General features: G+C 38.4%; 1 protein-coding gene across 3 annotated transcripts in view; it reads right to left on the bottom strand.

Annotated features, from left to right (window-relative positions):
* espl1 (extra spindle pole bodies like 1, separase) overlaps window positions 1-20,893 on the bottom strand; it is a 95,680-nt gene that overhangs the window by 35,841 nt on the left and 38,946 nt on the right. For all 3 annotated transcript variants that reach the window (XM_039746739.1, XM_039746738.1, XM_039746740.1), the window contains exons 13-18: window positions 20,009-20,128; window positions 15,794-15,965; window positions 15,515-15,643; window positions 11,403-11,559; window positions 6,591-6,700; window positions 316-1,370 (exon numbers count right to left, since the gene is read on the bottom strand). In XM_039746739.1, coding sequence (XP_039602673.1) covers window positions 316-1,370; window positions 6,591-6,700; window positions 11,403-11,559; window positions 15,515-15,643; window positions 15,794-15,965; window positions 20,009-20,128 — 1,743 coding nt within the window. The remainder of the gene's footprint in view (window positions 1-315; window positions 1,371-6,590; window positions 6,701-11,402; window positions 11,560-15,514; window positions 15,644-15,793; window positions 15,966-20,008; window positions 20,129-20,893) is intronic.

Genomic DNA, 20,893 nt, shown 5'->3' with positions numbered 1-20,893 from the left:
ACTAAACCTTTGGATGATTAACTGGATTAATGTCTACATAGTTGTACCACTGACTGCATGTAAAAGAACAAAATGTAGGGTTAAAACAATGAACCTGGGTGTGAGCTGAACCTATGAACTGGTGTTTTCCAGTGTAACCACTTAGCTACGATACCCGTGGGCTATGCCCAAATTATCAGTGGTCCAGCTACAGAAGAAATAATTGTTGACTGCATGCATCTAAAAACCCCAACAATTTCCAATAAATAAGGCAGCAGTTCAAGCAAGAACATAAAACAGTGAATTCTCAAAGACTTAACCACAAGACACACACACCTTAAAGCGAGACTTGGTTTTGGTAGACTGCTTGGGAGCGGCTGGTGCTGTCCGGACTGGGGAGGACTCATCAAAAACCTGGAACTGCATCTTTGTCTTCTGGTTGGACTTTGCAGTGCTAGCTGTAGCTTGCTTAGACCCCCGGCTAGGGGTGCTAGGCTGAGGGGAAGTAGATGTTTGCGGCTTAGTGGCATCAAAGGAACACACATCATCTGTTGCACAAGTCTGTTTTTTAGCAGTAGATGGAGCAACCACCTTTTTGTTCTTTGACGGATCAGTCTTCTGTGCTTTCACAGTTTTACTTGGCAACTGTGTGGGAAAGGGCTTGCTGTAGGGCTTCCATGCCCACACTTTGATGAAGACATCCTCAAAGCTACAATTCTGTTTGGCAGCCAAAGCAGAAATGGCAGACACCGCTTTAGTGACAAGAAGACCTGCTCTGATGTGCTCCAGATCACGTAAATGGGAGGTCTTTGAGGAAAGAAATGACAGACCTGCCTCCAACAAATCCCAGGTCTTTTTCTCTGGTGGACCACCAAGAGTAGACAAAGCAAGGCCCAAGTAAATCCTTGCAGCAATATCACTTAAAAAGCCCAATACTTCAGCACACTTTTGATTCTTACCAAAAATGGCAGATATTGCAACACTGACTTTCTGCCCAAGACTTCGGCAGCGTGACAAGCCTGCCAGGAAAAGCTTACGGCTCTCCCTTGTGTTTCCAGCTTTGGCTTCCATTTCAGCATATGCCGTTGCCCAGCGAGCAGAGATGCGCACCAGTGTAGGATCAGAGCAGCTTGGACAGTCACACTGTGATGGATGACTAAGGAAGGACAGCCATTTATGTGGTTTGGGTTTAAAAGCTGGACTGGAAGGCCCCTGAGGCTCCACATCAATCGTTTCTACCCAACAAAGTGGACGCTTGTGGAGGAATTCATCATCTATCTGTCGTCCTGGGACAACTGAGGAGGTGGGAGTGCCAGCTTGTTTCTTTAATGTGCCCGTTTTCTTAGGCTTGATCTTCATTTCACCCTTCTTCCGAGTTCTGGGCTCATGATCTAAAAGTGTCAAAAGATAAATAAAAAACAATGAAATCACTATTATAGGGGTAAAGTTGGATGAGGGTTTATTAACTTTGCACCGGGGTTATTACAAAGGCATAACAAAGATTACGCTAAACAATTCTCTCTTTTCACAGATTTCTTTTGTGACACTTTTTGAATGAACATATCTGGTGAACACGTTGTTTTTTGTCTCTCTATTATATAAAAAAATTCTGTAGCAAGATAAGACTTTTTGGAATTTTTCAAGTCCTCTCAACCATATTCAACCTTGCACAAAGCAATCTCACCTCTCATTCATGTGAATGCTTTTGACATTCACAGTTACTGCTCTCTCAGCTCTTATAAATATTTATGTTTTCCTCACTTTAAGTTCCCAATTAAAGAAGACATATGTCCAAATCCTATTGAAGAATTTCATCACATAGGGTTATCAACAGAAAACTGGCAATCCTAGCATCGAGAAACGATCAAGTCAAACGAATTAACACGAAAATTGTCGATCGGTTAGACAGCAAATTGGTTAAATGCGTATCAATAGACTAGTCTGAAAAAGTTGGTGGTGAAAGTGCAGAAGATGAAAACACCAACTTACAATATCCCAAAAAATATCTACAACCGTTAACACCGTCCGGTCCTCCACCACACGAAGTACTGTAGAAAGAAGAATGTATCCAAGAAAGATAATGTAATACATCTTGCTCAGATAACATTAAAATTCAAAAAAGTCATTTTATTTAATAGAGAGAAAGAAACAAAATTCAGTCACAGGCAGTTATACGTTGCATTGTCATGATGAAAGTCCAAACATAGAATCAAAATTCAATGCAATACTGATGAAAATTTAATTCAAAAAATTGTTTTTAACTGAAGATTTACAGTAAAAGTGTAAGTTTAAAAAGTAGTTGCGTATTAATTTCAAAGCCAAACAGAACAAAATCGTATTATGCAACGAATAACACTAACGCAACATGAAACATAATTTACTTTCAAATTATTACGTCTTACTCTTTTTTAAATATGGTTAATTACTTGTTGTGATGTAAAATAGTTAGTTCTATTATGCATATGTAAATATTCCCATGAAAATAATCGGTTTAAATTGTACATCCGCATCCCCATACACGAGTGACAGAACCGCAAAGAGGCTAGAGTGTACTGCAGGTATGGGGGTTGGCGAGCAAAGCAAGCAGGGGGCAAAGCCCTCTTGATTTGACAAATAAAAAAACATAATTGGTGAACTGAAATACATTTTTTAAATGTTCCTATACACGTTAAATCTATAAACAATGAACAAGTTCAAAGTGCTTCCTTTTCTTCACTAAGAAAATAAACATATAGAAAAGAACTGTAATGCAGAATACTGACAGACTGTAAATGACTAAAGTAACGCAAATAATTGCAAAACTATGTACAGCGAGTCTGTTATGCCCACAAGCCCTTAAGATTCTAAACAAAATCCTGAAGCTGATCAAAGCCATTCTTTAAGAAGGGTCTCTTTTTTGAGATGTTGATGAGGATGCTGCTACACAATTGGCTCAAATGAAGCCAAAACACAAACTCTCATTATTGCTGCTTTAATAAAATTACATAATGGGTTTTTAACAAGAATTTGTAAACTTTAAGCCCTGCTTTTAACTTGAAGAAATGAAGTGATAAATTTCAAAGTTATCTACTATGGTAGCATTTCCGCATATAATAGAAATATTGTACAGTAGACCCTCGTGAAGTCACGGTTCAGAGTTCGCGGCCTCAGTCATTTGCGGATTTTTCCTTAGAACCTATCTAATAATTGTTAGCAGAAACCACAAATATCCTCTGCAATTTTTATGCCTTTTTTCGTGGCAATACTGTACTGCAGAGAGAGCAGGAAGCAACTGTAGAGGAAAACGTAGCTTGGGATGGTGAAAGTAGCCAACAGAATTTGAAACTCAAACTCCCAGCAGTCCCTGCACTGGCTCTGATTGGTCTTCTGCTGAGGGTGCAGGGGCTGTTGAGGTCAAAGGATGTTAGCATGCCTTTAAAAAGGGGGGTCCGATGACCAAAACCAAAAAAAAAGTTTTTGCGATTTGTGTTTCAAGTTCCTGTCTGTCTGCCTTCTGTTGGGTTACTTGTACTTATTCGCTTTGTCCTGGATCATTTCGTGGTTGGTGTCTGGATTGTCTGCCGTTTGCCTGTGTACATGAGGACTGTAAATGGATGGATGGCAATCCTGCAAAAGAAAGGAGCGCTCCTGAACCTGTCCACTCGTCTTCACCATTTCAGGAACTAGCGGCAGGACTATCTTTACATTCCCATTCAACGTGCAGATCTCTGGACTACATGTTTTCATCATTTCATTCATTTTTACAGTATGATTTACTGTGTGTATTTTGTTTGTGCTTTGTTGTATTTCATGTGTAATCATCGTAAGGGGAACAGGGGTGGTATCGTTGTTTTCATTTATTTCATTTGTTTTCATTACATTCTTTATTTGCTGTTTGATTACCGGTTTGCTTTGTTTTTGTCTCTGTTTGTGAGTGTGTGTGGGTCGGGCCAAGTCTGGGTGCGTCACTGGAATCTCCGCCATAAAATTAAATAAATCATTAGCTGTACCGGACCACTACAGCGTTATTCATTTCTCCTTGCTGCTGACTGACTGTAATGCATCTCCAGCTGAGTGTTCTTGTGTTTTCCGTTTTGCTCCTCTTAACCCTTAAACCGCCACAACCGGCTATGGTCGTTTCCCAGTGCCATTTGCGAGCATGCAGGAGCTGATCAGTCAGTGCCATACATTCGTTGAGCAGCCCGCTCATGACCACGGCCAGCCCCTGCAGCCTTAATGTCCCTGGGATTGAGCCGCTGCACTATAGCCTGCCAGCATCAGCATTTACCTCTGTGAGCTTGCAAGCAGCCAATTCAAGCGCAATTGTCTCAGGTGATTTACTGAATTTTATCCATGGCATCAGTTGCACCTTGTACATATTGTTCCAGTAGTTTTTTTTTAAACAGTTTTTACAGTTCATTAGCAGTGTGTAAAATGATCAGTTTTGCAGTAATTGCAATGCTCTTTTCATGAAAAAAATGTCCCATTAAAATTTCACTTTTTCTTTGTGAATTGTGACGTTTACTTAAAAAGTGCAACAAAAAAGTATTTGGCATCCAGGGATGCATTAACCCCCAAGTGTGTGGCAGTTTAAGGATTAAAGACCCAAGATGCCACCGAAACGCCCTGCACCTTCTAAGGCTTCTGGCAATGAAAACGCGCTTGCATGAATAGCGGTAACATCGGTATTTTACATTCTAGCACTGCGGGAGACATGGCAGTACAGTACTATAAAATATATGGGTTTACCTTTACATCCTTTTTTTAAAGGTAATGTATTAAGCCAAGTTTGAAATTGTAATTTGAAAGTGTTTTGGGGGCATATTTAGGGTTTAAACTATAAAAATAGGCACTTTTTTAACCACATCCAAAATTCACGTTTTTTCACAATTCGTGGGTGCTCTAGGAACATAACCCCCATGAATTTTGGAGGTGTAGTGTAAATTGATCATTTTGTTGGCACAGTACCTTGTATGTGTACACACTACCACGTTTCCATGGTCAAAAAGATTGCATGAATTTAAGATTTTTGACTTTAACCCAAGGATGTAGTTGGTTAGCATCCACCTTGGTTCAATGGCTCATATGTTGCCTTATACTTTACACAATGTAAAGGGACAGGATTTACAAGAGGACAAATCAATGCTAACAATAAAGCATTCATTTAGAACCTGTCATTCACACCTAAGTTCTAAGTGGCTTGCTTAAACAGGAGAGTAAATGCACAAATACTGTATAATCTCAAAAAAATCAAAAACTAATTCTTGGAAAAGCTTAAAACAGAAAAAGGTTTTGCTTTCTTTTGGTTTTGAATCTAAAAAAATATGTTTGTTATAATATAAATACAAATTACACAATATTATTTCTTAACAATTTTATAAAGAAAAAAGTTTCAATTAAAATAAACTGTCCCTAATTTGTAGTGTAAATAAGAAATTGAATTTGTACAATGAAGCACAACTACAAAACCAGTTAAGAAAAGTTGTGTCAAAATGTTTAAATATACAAAATTAGTGTTTCAATTTAAACAGTTTGCAATAGGGGAAAACAAACAAAAATAATGTCATATTTGTAATCACTGACTTTGAAATAGCCTAAAATGATACCCCACATGCTTCTGTCTGAATTTGACATTTTGAACCTTCTGGGAGTGGCTCTTTGAGGACTACAACCATCAGTAAAGAATCAAATATCAAGCACAAGCATATTCATAATCGGCAACCTTGAAATGCATAAAACACTCCCCATTTTTTTTTTTTTTTTTAAGTTTTGTGAAAAGGAGCAACTGCGACCTCATGCACCCCATTGGAGGTGAAATTCTGGGGTCAGTTGATGATGGTAATGAAGAACTTGAAGTTCTTGTGATGATTTTTGTTGAAGGCACCTATTGGTTTACTCTTTATCTTAAGAGTGTAATTAACTCCACAAAATATAGAACCACACAAATCACTCCAAAAATTCTTTTCTTCCCACTTCCCACTGTCTTTTTATTAAGGAACATCAGAGATAATAAAATTTTCAGAGGTGCAGAGGTTTTTATATGTATCGTATAACCATTTTTTGGAAAAACGTATTAAACTGCTAGAAGTCAGTAGTAAAGAATTTGTTTCCAAATGGTATATATATTTTAGAATTTCTGTTTAAGTTTTAATATGTCTCTTTTATATTTTATTTGTCTGTTATTGGATGCAAGTCAGAAGGCAAATTTCATGATTTCCTGTGTACGCATGAGAAACTTGTATCCAAAAAGACTTGAAAATCACAAAATTATAAAAGGTGCCAGAACCACCACCAATATTTTAATACAGACAGCACATTTTAAAAACAAATGTGTAGGTATATTTAGTCATAACTGCAAGTTACCTAGGCAAAAAAATGGCCTTTTAAGCCAAAAACAGAAAAAAATGAAGTTATTTAAATGCACAAATAAAATAAGCAGCTCGTAAAATTTCAAGCAACAGAGTGGGCAGTGTAAATGCATATAACATATAGAACTTAAAATATGCCAGTGGTTTGGAGAAATTATGTTAACACCAGATCTACAAAATTCCAGACAGGTAAGCATAGAAAGGCCAGTCTATAGGGAGGTTCAGGCAAGGCACAAAGAAGAGGATTGCCATGTTCATACTGACCTGTGCACAACTCCAGGAGGTCACGGACTCTGTTCAGATCCAAAAGACACAGTTCAGTCTCACCTTTCTGAAGCTCTAACTCTGCCTTAGAGATGATGAACTCTGAGCACCTGTACAATAGGAAGGAGATTGTCATGTATGGAATTTGGATCAAGAAGCTTACTATTCAGAAAAGACAGCAGATTGTTTCAACCTCTGGAATGATCTAAAGCATTATATGCTGGATTGTCTATAAGCTGGTACTTGAAAAAATACTCTACCCAAAATATAATATTCTTCAATATATTACTTATCCCATATAGTCCTGGAAAAAAATCTTAACTTCAAGTTTATATGCAGAATGAAGATAAAGTTAAACAGAACCAGTGTTTATGGTGACCAATGCTGGACAACAGCAAAAAGTAACAAAAACATCCTTCAGGCAAAAAAAGGTACTTTTACTAAAACATTGCTAAACAAACAACTTCTAGAAAATATTCTTGGAAATGAAAATAAAACACAATGCAGCATGACCAAGCACTTGGGTGCAGTATTACTTGGAGATACTTTTACACATGCAGCAATATCAGAAATTTACAAGTAAAATTCCCAGTCAACTATATATGTGAACATTGCCAAGACACGAGACTATCAAAAAACCTGGCCCAGCAATATCCTATGCTTATTATTTCCCTGCAAATTCCAGGCTTGACACATGTGTGAACAAAATCAGAAAAATTCAGCACAGAAATGTATCATGGTATCCACATTAAAAAAAACCTACAGCAATGTCTAATTGATCTCTATAAAGGAATTGTGACAGAACAGATAATTCAACCCAAAGGTTTCCAATGCTACTCACCTACATTTTTACAAAATATAACATTATTTTAGGTACTTTCAAAACCTGATTCAACACTCTCTACCACATTACTTTTTAAATTTACCCCACGCATTTACGGTTCTCAATGGAAGACCACTTGGATATATTGGACAACGGAGTTTCAAACAGTAACATTTTAAAACATTTTTAATGTCTTGAATATATTTTTCAATTTAATGGTACACTATAAGGCCAAACATTTGTGGACACTTTATTATCAAACTATACGCTTGCTGGACAAGCCATTCCTAAAACATGAGCATCAATATGGAGTTGACCACTGCCCCCCAAGATTGTGGCTGTATCAGACTCCACAAGATTTGGGAGGTTTTCCTGAAAGAATTTGGACCCAATCAGCCAAAAGCTTATTTGAGCTTTGGACTTTCCCCAAAATGTTGCCACAAAACTGGAGCTGTTCAAAAAGTCTTGGCATTCTGTAGCACCAACAGTACCCTTACAAGGGGGTGGCCCAAATACTGAAAACTGCTGCAAACCAATAGCACTTCTCCAACAACCTTTACAGCAGGCACTATGTAGTCCGAAAGGTAATGTTCGCCTGGCATCGGCCAAACACAGATTTATCCATCAGACTGCCAGATAGTGAAGCATGAGTCATCACTCCGTAGAACACATTTCAACTGCTCCAGTGTCCAATAGTGGCATACTTTACACCACTGAAGTGCACACCTGGCTTTGCATATAATAATCTTTGGCGTGAATGCAGCTGCTTGGCAATGGAAACCCATATCACAAAGCACCTGACACACAGATCCTTGTGCTGATGTTGCTCCAAGGAGGAGTTTGGACCTACATTTCGAGTAATATCACAAAAGACGCACAATTTTTACAAGTTATGTGCTTTAGCGCTTGGCGGCCTCTCTTTGCAAGTTTGAGTGGTGTACCACCTCCTGGTTACACGTCCATTTCACAATAATAGCAATTAGAGTTGACTGGGGCTGATCTAACAGAGCCTGAAATTTCATGTATTGACTTGTGTCAAAGGTGACATCCTGTGACAGTGCCACTTTTCAATTAATTACTTAGTTCTTCAGTATAATCCATTCAACTGACAATATTTATCAATGGAGATTGCATAGTTTTTGTGCTTGACTTTAAGCACTTGTTAACATCATGTGCTACTGAAACACCTGAACTCAATTGGGAACAGTGACCACCTATTTTTGGTTATATCGGGGAATCGGGGGTTGGGAGCATGCGCTGATTACAGCTCACTGTCGCACCCACCACACACTATACAGTGGACCTTTATTTATTAAAAAAAATATATATCCATTGTTTATTAAAACTAGGAAAATTTCAGTGGGATTAAAAACCTTTAAATGTGAGCATACAGTGCATCCAGAAAGTATTCACAGTGCATCACTTTTTCCACATTTTGTTATGTTACAGCCTTATTCCAAAATTGATTAAATTCATTTTTTTCCTCAGAATTCTACACACAACACCCCATAATGACAACATGAAAAAAGTTTACTTGAGGTTTTTGCAAATTTATTAAAAATAAAAAAAATTGAGAAAGCACATGTACATAAGTATTCACAGCCTTTGCCATGAAGCTCCAAATTGAGCTCAGGTTCATCCTGTTTCCCCTGATCATCCTTGAGATGTTTCTGCAGCTTCATTGAAGACCACCTGCGGTAAATTCAGTTGATGTGACATGATTTGGAAAGGCACACACCTGTCTATAGAAGGTCCCACAGTTGACAGTTCATGTCAGAGCACAAACCAAGCATGAAGTCAAAGGAACTGTCTGTAGACCTGCGAGACAGGATTGTCTCGAGGCACAAATCTGGTGAAGGTTACAGAAAAATTTCTGCTGCTTTGAAGGTCCCAATGAGCACAGTGGCCTCAACTGTAAACATTTTTTTTTCCAGTTAATCAGTATCATTTGAATATATTTTTGTGATTCAAGTATATCATACAAAATAATCAGATCCTGTATTTGCCTACTCTCTCATATCATGGTATTTTCTTTTGGACGAAAAACTGCACAGTACAGTTGTGGACCACTTCAGCAGCTTGTGTGTTTCCGCTGCCCCTGGCAGATTCATGTGTGAAACACAACAACCCAGAAAATGTACTTTGCTGTCATTTATTCACCTATAACAGGCTAACAAATTAGAGGGTTAAGGATTTCTCTTCTTTATTCAGACAGCTTAACATTATACCATTTATGTCTGTTTAGAATGGCTGTTCATTTTATTCTTTACTAGCAAAATATCCGCGCTTCGCAGCGGAGAAAGTAGTTCATTAAAGAAGTTATGTAAAAGAAAAGGAAACATTTTAAAAATAAAGCAACATGATTGTCAATGTAATTGTTGTAGACTTATTTTAGTATTGAGAGTGAATTTGATGATTGTAAAGAGTTTAATTTCTGATTGTTAATGTTGTGTATGAGAAATTCACATTTTAAGGATGTAAGGATCTCTTTGTAAATGACGTTTGCTGTAAAATGACCAAGTTGTCTGCTGAGCTTACTCTTGAGCATGTAACGTTCAGTCAGCCATGTGAGAAGCAATCTTGTCAAGTCAATGCCAGCCTTTTTTTTTTAGAGTCTGGCCCTGTGACTTATTTATTGTCATAGTGAAGCAGACCCTTGCTGGAAGTTGGAGGTGTTTAAATTGGAATGGGAGGTCTGAGGGTATGAGAGGGATGCAAGGAATAAATCCAGTCTCCCCTGAGCCAGTTCTATTGAAGACAGTTGCCTCAATGAGGTTCTTGTGCAGAGATCTGATCTGAGGCCTGGTGCCGTTACAGTTCTGGTGGTTGTAAGTTTCGTGGTAAAGCGGTGGAGTAAACGAAAAGGCAGGAGTCACCAGCAGGAAGACGTGAAGCAAGGCTAACAACAGGCTTGAAGCGGTGGACTAAAGAAGATGGGAGCAGTGAGCACGACGAACAGCTGAGTAAAGTAAGGAAGCGAGTGAGGAGGCACATGAGCACAGGATTTTGTTAATGTATACAGGCAGAGTGCCAACCACGTGGTAGGTGTGTAGACAGCAGCCGTGCAGAAAAAGGAAGAGGGACCAGGGGCAGCCCTTGTGCATCTCAGCCGTGAAATAAATCCTCTGTTAACAGAAATAAGGAATGAAACCGCCAAAAGGAGAGGTCAGTTCCAAAAGTTCCTTACGGCATAATGGTGAGAACCACCGGAAAGACGGCATTATTTTCGAAAGAAATGAAATATACTTAACATTTTTTAAGTACAGTGTAAAGGATGAGAATGGGAAATGTGGGCTTCTTACGTATATTGAAAGTCACAGAAATAGTGAGGAGAGGTTTCCCCTATATATCTCTATCTATATCCCTATCCATCTATATCTCTCTCTCTGTATATATAGTTTAGGGGGTACACCCGTTTACCCCACCCCCCCTGCCCCTTGGGTGTTACAAAAGTTAGGTATGTTTCATGTCCTATTGAAAGTACACTGCAAGGAATGGGCACACAAAATTTCAGCTTCCCACCTATATGGGAGGTGGGAGAATTAGTGATGAGTCAGTGAGGGCTTTGCCTTTTATATGTATAGATTGCAACTAAAATAAGACCATAAAAAGCCAAATATCAGAGATAGCAAATCTGGAAATATGAACATGCAAAAGGACTTACAATGCACCCATTGTATTACACACAAGACTCTTTCTAATGCATTGCTAAATCATTTAGTTCAGATAAAAACAAGCGAGCTGCACAAAATGGATCTTCATTATTTATTCAACTCTAACAGCTCTAAAAAATTTAGGCAGTATAGGAAGATCATACAAAAATGATGACAACAGTAATAGTATATTCACTACATCTATTTCTTGGTAGCACTTAGGACTGTAACATAAAAATAAAAATCTTTTTCAATGATCTGCATTTAGTTGATGTTTTGTCTCTTATCACTATCAAGCCATTCCTTAGAAAGGTAAGAATAAAACAAAACACTCACTGCCGCACAAGCTGGAGTTTAGTGGTGAGCTTCAAGGATTCCAAACACATGGCCTTTGCTTCACAAGCTGAGCCAGCTCGGCTAGTGAGAGAGATCAGACTCTGGGAGCTCGCCAGGACATCAGCTAGTACCAGCCATTTATGAAACTGATTTTCACCTTGAAGACAAGACAAAGACCATAAATATAAATATAAAGTACTGTATGTCACTAAACAAATATATAGGAAACCTGAAAAAGTCAACCAGCGTATTGAAATATTCTGTGAGATTAAGGCTTACGAAATCTGCACTTATTTTTTAAGAAAAGGGTTACAAACTCTTTCTAGGTAAATTTCAATTTACTGGCAAATGCCTCAAAACCAAGACTGCTCAGTACCAATGAGGTGTTATTTTAGCTTGAGATGAGTTACAAAGGAAAAACTGAAAAGACAGGTCTAATGGATGCAGTGTGTACATTAATTGTAATGGATTTCCTAATTATGTTTTAATCATACTTGAATCTACTTAGATATGGGACTCAAGACTTAATTCATTTAATTTAAAAAAACCCACACACACACACTCTCACAAATACACACATAGATGAGCGTCTCCACCAGTCCATGCACCCTGCTCTGACCTCCCAGAAGCACTGCTTCTGCAAACTTACCAAGAACCAATGTCATTCAACCCACTAACTACTAAAGCTTTCAACATTCATTCAATTTTGGGACATAATTGCTGTTAATTGTTTATTTCTCTAATGTCTGGCATGTGCATCAGAGGACCTCCTCACAAGCTCAACTGAAGTAATAACCCACTGAGAGAGAGGGGGCTCTGCTGCAAACCTTGTTATCTGCTTCTTTCTCCACAGCACAGAGTAGCCACTCGGTTAAAGCATTTGACCCCGCCCCATAAGACGGCGGGCATCCCGGAAGAAGGTGTCATTTACTGGCCAGAGCAACCCACTGGATGGAATTCCGCTAGAAACAACTGCATTCTTATAAAAGTGTTTGTTATTTCAGTTCCTATGTACAGGACGCACACTAGAAAGTGATTCACAGACAAGAAAAGGAATAACTCGGTTGGCATCCCAAAATTTCTTCTTGCTGTCTGGGGAACGGTCATTCCTGCACCTGGCCACATACAATACAGTTGTCCCTTGGGTTCCAAACAAACTGTTTGTGCCAACATTAATAAATCATTTTTGTATGCTAGTTGTAACTTAGACAAAAATGCATAATGCTTTTCTTCACTTATTTCATAGAAAACAACAACAACTTTATATTGTTTTCTAATTAAAGGCCTTATACATAAAGATGGCAAAAGAACCACCAGATCTAATTTACATGTAAACAAACAAACAAATTAAGTGTATGTGTGCAAATGTGTGTGGAGAGGGTCCTGGTGTTTAGGCTTCTGGGCATTGAACTGGAGGATGACCTGACCTGGAGCACCAATGCCAAGGAGCAGCTGAAGGTGGCGCAGCAGAGACTGTATTTTCTTGAAATCTTCAGAACGAACCATCGCCCCAAAAACCTGCTCCTTGCCTTTTATCACTGTTCCATCAAGAGTGTGCTCACGTACGGACTGTGTGTGTGGTACGGCAGCTACACTTCCTCAGAAAGGAAAGCGCTCCACAGGGTCATCAGGACAGCGGAGAGAACAATTGGCTGTACCCTTCCCACTCTGGAACAAATCTACACCTCCTGATGCTGCAAAAAACCAATAGACATTTCACAGGATTCATCACACCCCGGTCATTGCCTCTTCCAGCTTTTGCCATCGGGCAAGAGATACAGAGCAATGAAAACTAGGACAAAACGCTTTAAAAACAGCTTTTATCCAAAAGCAATCATGGCCCTGAATTTAGAATAAAACTGCTCCATATCATTCTCTCCCAGTGTGCAATATAGACCTTAAGTCAACAAGTGCAATTTGTATATTTTGTAAAGTACTTTAATAACTATTCGGTTTGTTATTTTCTCTCTTCTTGTCTTTTTAACTCTTATGTTTCACACTGAGTCGACTGCACCTTCAATTTCATAGTTCCTTTGTAAAAGTGACAATGACAATAAAGACCTATCTATATTGAGTAGAGACAGTTTGATGATATTAAATGTAATGAAAAGATACAAATGCAAATAAAACAGTCTAGTAGCTCTGCTAGATTTAAGATGAAAATGGACTTCTTGATTCCAGAAAGTGATTAGCTGACCAGTTGAAAAACTTTTCAAAACTTAATAAAACGACAGATGTAATGCTTAAACATCCTACAGTTTTTGTTAATGACCCAGTACCTCAGAGCTGGAAAGGTATAAGCGATGGCATGAAAAGCCAGCACTAACCGACAAATAGAAACATAAGAAATTTGACAAACACGAGGAAACCATTCAGTCCATCAAGCTTGTTTTGTTTAGCTAAAAGCTACGCTGTTCCAATAGCTCATCTACATACTTGCTTAAAGGTTGCCAAGGTTTCTGCTTTAATTGTAATTTGTGTTGTAACCAAAATGTATGCAAATCCTCTTAAATGAAAGTCTGCAAATTGCACTTTAATAGCGTCTGAATTGTTTGATTTGTAATTTTAAACTGTGCAGCAAAGAGGGAAATCAAAGAAAAAAATGTGTCTTTGTCTCAAACACTGTGTATGGAGACAATTGTGGGGACCCTCTTCTACTTCTCACTGACTCAGGTCTGCTTATTTACAGCACCCAAGTGGCCTCAAATCTTAATCCAAACTCTTTTCATGTATAGCTCCTAGCTGGTGAAACAATCTGCCCACTTCTATTCGAAAAATATTACCTCACTCTTCCCGAAAATGTGCTTAGGAAGCATTTAAAGACCCCCATGTATGGTGAATTTCTGATAATGGCTGGCAGTTTTGTAACTAAGGAAGTGCACTTTGTTCTGAGCTTTTCACTTGCAATGAATAACTTTGTACCTTGCTCTGTAACACCTAATCCAAAACAGATCTTCAGACTAATACTGAATTATGTTGACCTTAATTGTAAAGTGCTTAGATAAAAGCACCTGCTAAGCAAATTAATGTAAATGAAAAGTTATTTCCTACTCCACACGGTACCATCACCAACATGTAATTAGTTGCTTGTGAAACTTGCTGGCTGTGCTCTTGCTACAAAGAGCTCTATTATGTGGCAACACTGCTTACAGTTGGACAAAAAGCAAGGCAGCTGTTTAAGTAAGCTGGCTTTCTTTGACAAGAGACATTCTGTAGAGTGTGAGATTGGAACCGAAAGTCCCAAAAATATGCTCTTCAGGATCACATACATAAATGTGGGTGTTTTCATTTAGTATCTCCATGTAACCTCTCCACTTTTATGTGCATATAGCAACAGATATGGGAGGACTGCATTGTGGGTGAATGATCAGGTAGCTTATCTGTAAGGCTTTGACTGCTTAATTCTAAGGGTTCAAGTTTGAGAACAAAATTAAATGGAGAACAATTTCTTCTCTTCTATTGACAGCAAGCGGATATATTTTGCTGAAATGTCTTTGCTTTTATTCCTAAACTGAGCTCAGTTTACTAGACTGATTTTTCCTAAAGTTGAATTTAAAAACCAGATGAGACAAAGCATAAAAATCTTGCAACAAATCAAAATTACCCAATAGATTCTATTTCTGAAATCCAAATCTTGTTAAATTATTGGTGTGAGTGAAAAAGCAAACATGAAATGCTTTTGCCTGAAAAACAAATAGCCAAGTCAGTTTTCTATTATGCTGTAAAAACTGTTGTGAAGTATATATTTCCTGCAGTTTTAAGATACTTTTATGACTATAATTTTGCAAATTCATTGTGCCAGAAATTTTTACGAGTCAGTTTGAAAATGGAACATTAGAATAATCAAGCTTAATTATCCATCCATGAAGGACAGAGGTGTCAAACTCATTTCGCGGATGGCCACATCGGCTACAGGTTTTCGCAATAATTTTGTTCTTAGTAACTAATTAGTGCTGCTAAAGCAAAAAGGTATGTTCAAATAAATTTTATCAAATTTCTATTTAAGATTCATAACCTTTGTTTTTCTTTCCTTCACCAGCAGCTAAACTACAATGAGATGCAAAGTGAGCCCATGTTTACCAGAACAAAACTTGAAAACAGCAATTAAATACCTTGATCCACAAAACGTGCTTCTGTGATAAGTTTGTAGTTTCCAAATACCCCATTACCCAGGAGAGAGACGACTATGTCACACTGTAGTTTCCTACTTTCCCAGAGGGCAACTTCGGGGGAGAGCCACCCTACAGAAATATTCATAGTTAGGAAACAAAGATACCACAACAGAAGTAAAACACACCAATATATAGTGTGTCTTAATAAATAAAATTTAAAAATCTCTCAAAGCATTTGTGATAAATACTTTAGGGTACCAAAAGGAGGAAAACACGTACCATGCACAGTTAGCTTCTCCCTTAGCTGGGTGGAAAGAATTTCACTAGGTAGGCTCAGATAAGCCACCAACACTTGCAAAATGTCTGCTTTCACAAAACACCAGCTCTTGGTTGGTTTTTGCATGCTTAGGCCTTGCAGTGCTTGATGTAAATAAGCCACCCCTTCCTCCACCTGAATAGAAAAAAGACACATTTAAAAAACAAAAAGATACAAAAAACAAAACAATACAGTAGTACCTTGAGATACAAGTGCCCCAACGTACTAGTTTTTTGAGATACGAGCCGCCAACTAGGTCGATTCTTTGCCTTGAGTTACGAGCCAAAATTCGAAATACGAGCCATCAAAGAGCTTGTCACCGCACATTCAGAGGAACTGACGACAGAGGAGTTGACGGAACTACAGACGCGGCAACATACGGAGGTTCTGCAGGAGATTGGTATCGCGGAGGAGGTTACCTCATAAAAGTGAGATAAAGGAACTGTTTGCAATTTGAGAAAAAGTTTTGAACTTTAAAGAAAGAAACACCCTGGAAAACTTGCAACTGATAGTGCAGCGGAGCTATTTAATGACACTTGCCTAACACTTGAGTTTATTGAAAAGAAACATCCTGAAAAAGTTACAACTGATCGCGCAGCAGCTCTATTTAATGACAATTGCCTAACACATTTTAGAAACATTCTGAAAAAGAGGATGAAACAGACCTCATTGGACAGGTTTTTATCGAAAACCCCTGCAGATGAAAGTGAGGAAGGTGCAGCGAAAAGGGCAAAAATCAATGAATAACATTCAGTTCAGCCTTTCTCCACCGCCTCCATCAGCATCTTCAACTCGTCTGATCTCCAAGGTAAATGCTTTACATTATACTGTAATTAATAAAACCAGTTTATTGCAGTACATTCTATTGTATTGTGTTTGTATACAATATTCGTTATTTATAAGTAGATTTTTCTTATTTAAAAACATGTAACAAAAAAATTGCAGTGTTTTTTGGGGGTCTGGAACAGATTAATGGCATTTCAATTCATTCAATGGGGAAAATTGATTTGAGATAAGAGCATTTTGACTTAAGAGCTCAGTCACGGAACAAATTAAACTCGTATCTCAAGGTATCACTGTACATTACATACAAAGCACCAAGGGAAAAAGAAAAAACATACAATGTGAGAGTGTATGCAGCAAAAGGTGGAAAACTTCACAGCTGAGTCTTGAGAGAAGTGCCATCTCTAAACTCTAGAGAGTTTGAAACAGTTGTTTTGCTGGTAAACTGATTCACCTCCTAGTATATAACTTGGACATTTGGGGATGAACAGCTATATAAAATAAAGCTACCATTGAGGGCTGCTTGCTTGTATCCAAAGTTTCATAATGTCATTAACATCCATAATTTAAATCCTTTGTAGAATTAACAAAAAAGAAGAACCAAGGCAAGTATCAGATACTAAAACTAACCAGTCAGCTTGATTGGATGGACCTCAACCACATATACAAAACTACTACTCATGTCCCAACCACTGAACTCTGACAGAACATAATAAATTGCAATGATTACATTTGTCACAATAAACAGAAACACTATATGGCCAAAAGTTTGTGAACACCTGACCATTACACCAACAGGAGCGTGTAGGACATCCCATTGGAAAAATAATGGGCACTATCCTTTAAATTGCCACATACCTGGGAGGTTATTGCACCTGTGGACGCCAAATACTTGGGGGGTGCAAGCCAAATACTTTTTTGCTGCACTTTTTAATGAAACGTCACAATTCACCAAGAAAAAAAGTGAAATTTTAATGGCACACATTTTTCATGCTGCAATTACTGCAACACTAGTCATTTTAAACATTACCAATGAACTATAAAAGCTATTTAAAAAAAAAAAAAAAAACTACTGCATCAATCTATATATACAAGGAGGAACTGACGCTATTGAAGGAATTCAATAAATCTACGCGCCAACGGTGCTAGAACTGGCGGCACACACAAGACAACGCTGATGCCTGCAGGCCAGTCTAGTGCAGCAGCTGAATCCCAGGGACAGTGATACTGATTCGCTAGGGGGCACCAGTGGTCACGAGCTGGCAGCTCAACAAATGTATGGCACTGGCTGAGCAGCTCCGGTGTGCTGGCAAATTGCACTAGGAACCGACTATAACCAATTGCTGCGTTAAATGAATGTATGTCACCAAATATACTCGGTTCCGACGTGCTGGCAAACTGCACTGGGAACCGACTACAGCTGGTTGAAGATACCTGGCTCCGGTGTGCTGGCAAATTACACTGGGAACCCACTATAGCCAATTGCGGCATTCAATGAATGTATGTCACCAAATATACTCTGCGCCAATGTGCTGGCAAACTGTTTAAGGGTTAATATGGAGTTGGCTCCCCCATTGCAGTTATAAGGGCCTCCACTCTTCTAGGAAGACTTTCCACAAGATTTTGCGGGACATCTATGGGAATTTGTGCCAATTCAGCCTAAAGAGCATTTGTGAGGACATGTACTGATGTTGGACAAGACCACCTGCTCACAGTCAGTGCTCCAGATCATCCTAAAGGTGTTTGACAGGGTTAAGATAAGAGCTCTGTGCAAGCCACTCACGTCCCTGCAGGTCTTTATGGGCCTGGCTTTGTGCACAGGGGTACATCCAACAAATAAGGGTCTTCCACAAACTGTTGCAAAGTTGGAAGAGCACAATGGTCTCAAATTTCTTGGTATGTTGTAACACTAACAGTACCTTTCACTAGAACAAAGGGTCCAAGCCCAAATGTTGAAAAACAGCCCTAGGCCATTACCTCTCCTCCGTCACCTTTACAATAGGCACTGCGTAGTGTGGAAGGTACAGATTTCCTGGTATCCACCAAACCCAGATTCATCCATCAGAATACCAGATAATGAAGTTTGATTTATCACTCCATGGAACAAATTTCCACTGCTCAAGAGTCCAATACCAGTGTGCTTTACACCACTCAAGCTGGTGCATGCCATTGCGAGAAGTGATCTTAGACGCCTCACGCCTGGACAAACTTGTTAAGAAGGCAGGCTCTATTGTAGGATTAAAGTTGGACAGTTTAACATCTGTGGCAGAGCGACGGGCACTAAGCAAACTCCTGTCAATCATGAATAATCCACTGCATCCACTTAACAGTGTCATCTCCAGACAGAGGAGTAGCTTCAGTGACAGACTTTTGTCACTGTCCTGCTCCACTGACAGACTGAGGAGATCGTTCCTCCCCCACACTATGCGACTCTTCAATTCCACCCGGGGGAGTAAATGCTAACATTAATTTTATTTTTATTTTTTTCATTTTTATTACTATTTAATTTAATATTGTTTCTTTGTATCAGTATACTGCTGCTGGATTATGTGAATTTCCCCTTGGGATTAATAAAGTATCTAATCTATCTAGACTTGTGTGCAGAGAGTACTTCAGAAAGATTCTGATGCAAAGTTCTTATATTGAAGTTACTTCCAGAGGCAGTTTGGTGTAAGTTACACCACAGGTGATTTGCCATTTTTATTTGGTTCAGCACTCTGTGGCCTTGCTCTGTGAGTTTGTGTGGTGTACCAAATTTTTGCTGAGTTTTTGTTGTCCCCTGACACTTCCATTTCACAATAATAATAATCACAATAATTTTGATCTTTTGCTCTCTTACTTACTGTGCACTTTATTACCACAAATAGGTCTTAAGTTTACATTATATTGTATTGTAATATTGTACATTACATTGTATATATTATGAATAAATATTGTATCCATACAGTGCAATAACACAATCACTGTGAAACGATGTGCAATATTTTCTTTCAAATTATATTTCACCCACTGACTGGCTTACATTTATATATATCTTTTGTATTTATTGATTGTACTGTGCTGCCTTGTGCTGTCTTACGCTGTCTTCCCTACTTTCTGTGTAAGAAATGAAATGTTTGTATTGTCTGTATGTTGTCTTGCGTGCACTTGTCTTTTATGTCTGCACATTGAGCGTGGAGAAATGCAATTGTGTTCAGCTATGCATTCGTTGTTGTACTGTTGTATGGTATGAATGACAATAAAGTTCATTTACTTACTTACATCTAATCAGATGTCACTGCTTAGATTGTAAACACACACAGAGTATGGAGTTAAGTCACTATAAAATAAAATTGACAAGTGGAGCTTTGGATGAATAAATGTGGACAGATTTAAAAAAAACAAAGGGCCCTTACCTGCCCAGCAGCACAGCAGATTTGACTCCGCAGAGCCTGACATGTCAGATTCAGCACAGCAAACCCTTCACATTTCGAGTCAACTAGCTTGAGGAATGACTCAGCCTCCACCAGCTGCTCCTATAGTTTGAAACAGATAGTTAGACTTAACTGACATTCAAACACTTAGTACTGTTAAGTAATTGGCTTAGAATGCAAGGGGAGATGACAAGAGTCTCAGAAAGGCAGGGGCATTACAAACGTTGAACAAGGCATGAGAAAGTCCTGAGCAAGACATCCACAAGAAAGAAAGCAGCACAATGAAAAAAAAATGGTCCTCAATGTAAGAGAGGCAGCCTGAAAGGGCAACACTAGACCACAATAAATAAAGACAAATTGATCAGGAGCACACAGTACACTATTACAGAACATTAACACACTTTAAAAATGTAGTCAGAACTTCATAGATCATCTCTACCAACTCTGGTGAGTCATACAGACCCAAAGCCTGTTGTAAGGTAATTCATCATCCATATTAAGACATCAAATAGGCAGGCTCTTTGAAAATTGCATTCAATAATTTACACCAACTTTTGAAAAAGCTTTGTGCCACTCCTAATATACAAGATTTGATTTGTTTTCCGGTTTTAAATGTTTCACAAAACAAAAAATACCTTTTTTGATAGTCTTGTCATTTTTAGAATCATCCATGGGGTTGGAGGGAAGCTTTGGAGGCAGTATTATTATTATTTGCAAACTTTTAAATAAAAGCACACAGGTGCTCCTAAATCTAGCAGCATGGAACACAGAGCTGCAAAATGCCTACATTAAGCTACCTAAAAACAGTTATAAAACATTTCACTGCCTTGAGTACGGAGGGGAAAAGAGAGGAAAAATAACTCTTGG

The sequence above is a fragment of the Polypterus senegalus genome, chromosome 3 (genome assembly GCF_016835505.1).
Source record: "Polypterus senegalus isolate Bchr_013 chromosome 3, ASM1683550v1, whole genome shotgun sequence".
Classification (NCBI taxonomy): domain Eukaryota; kingdom Metazoa; phylum Chordata; class Cladistia; order Polypteriformes; family Polypteridae; genus Polypterus; species Polypterus senegalus.
This window is presented reverse-complemented; position numbering and strand designations above follow the sequence as displayed.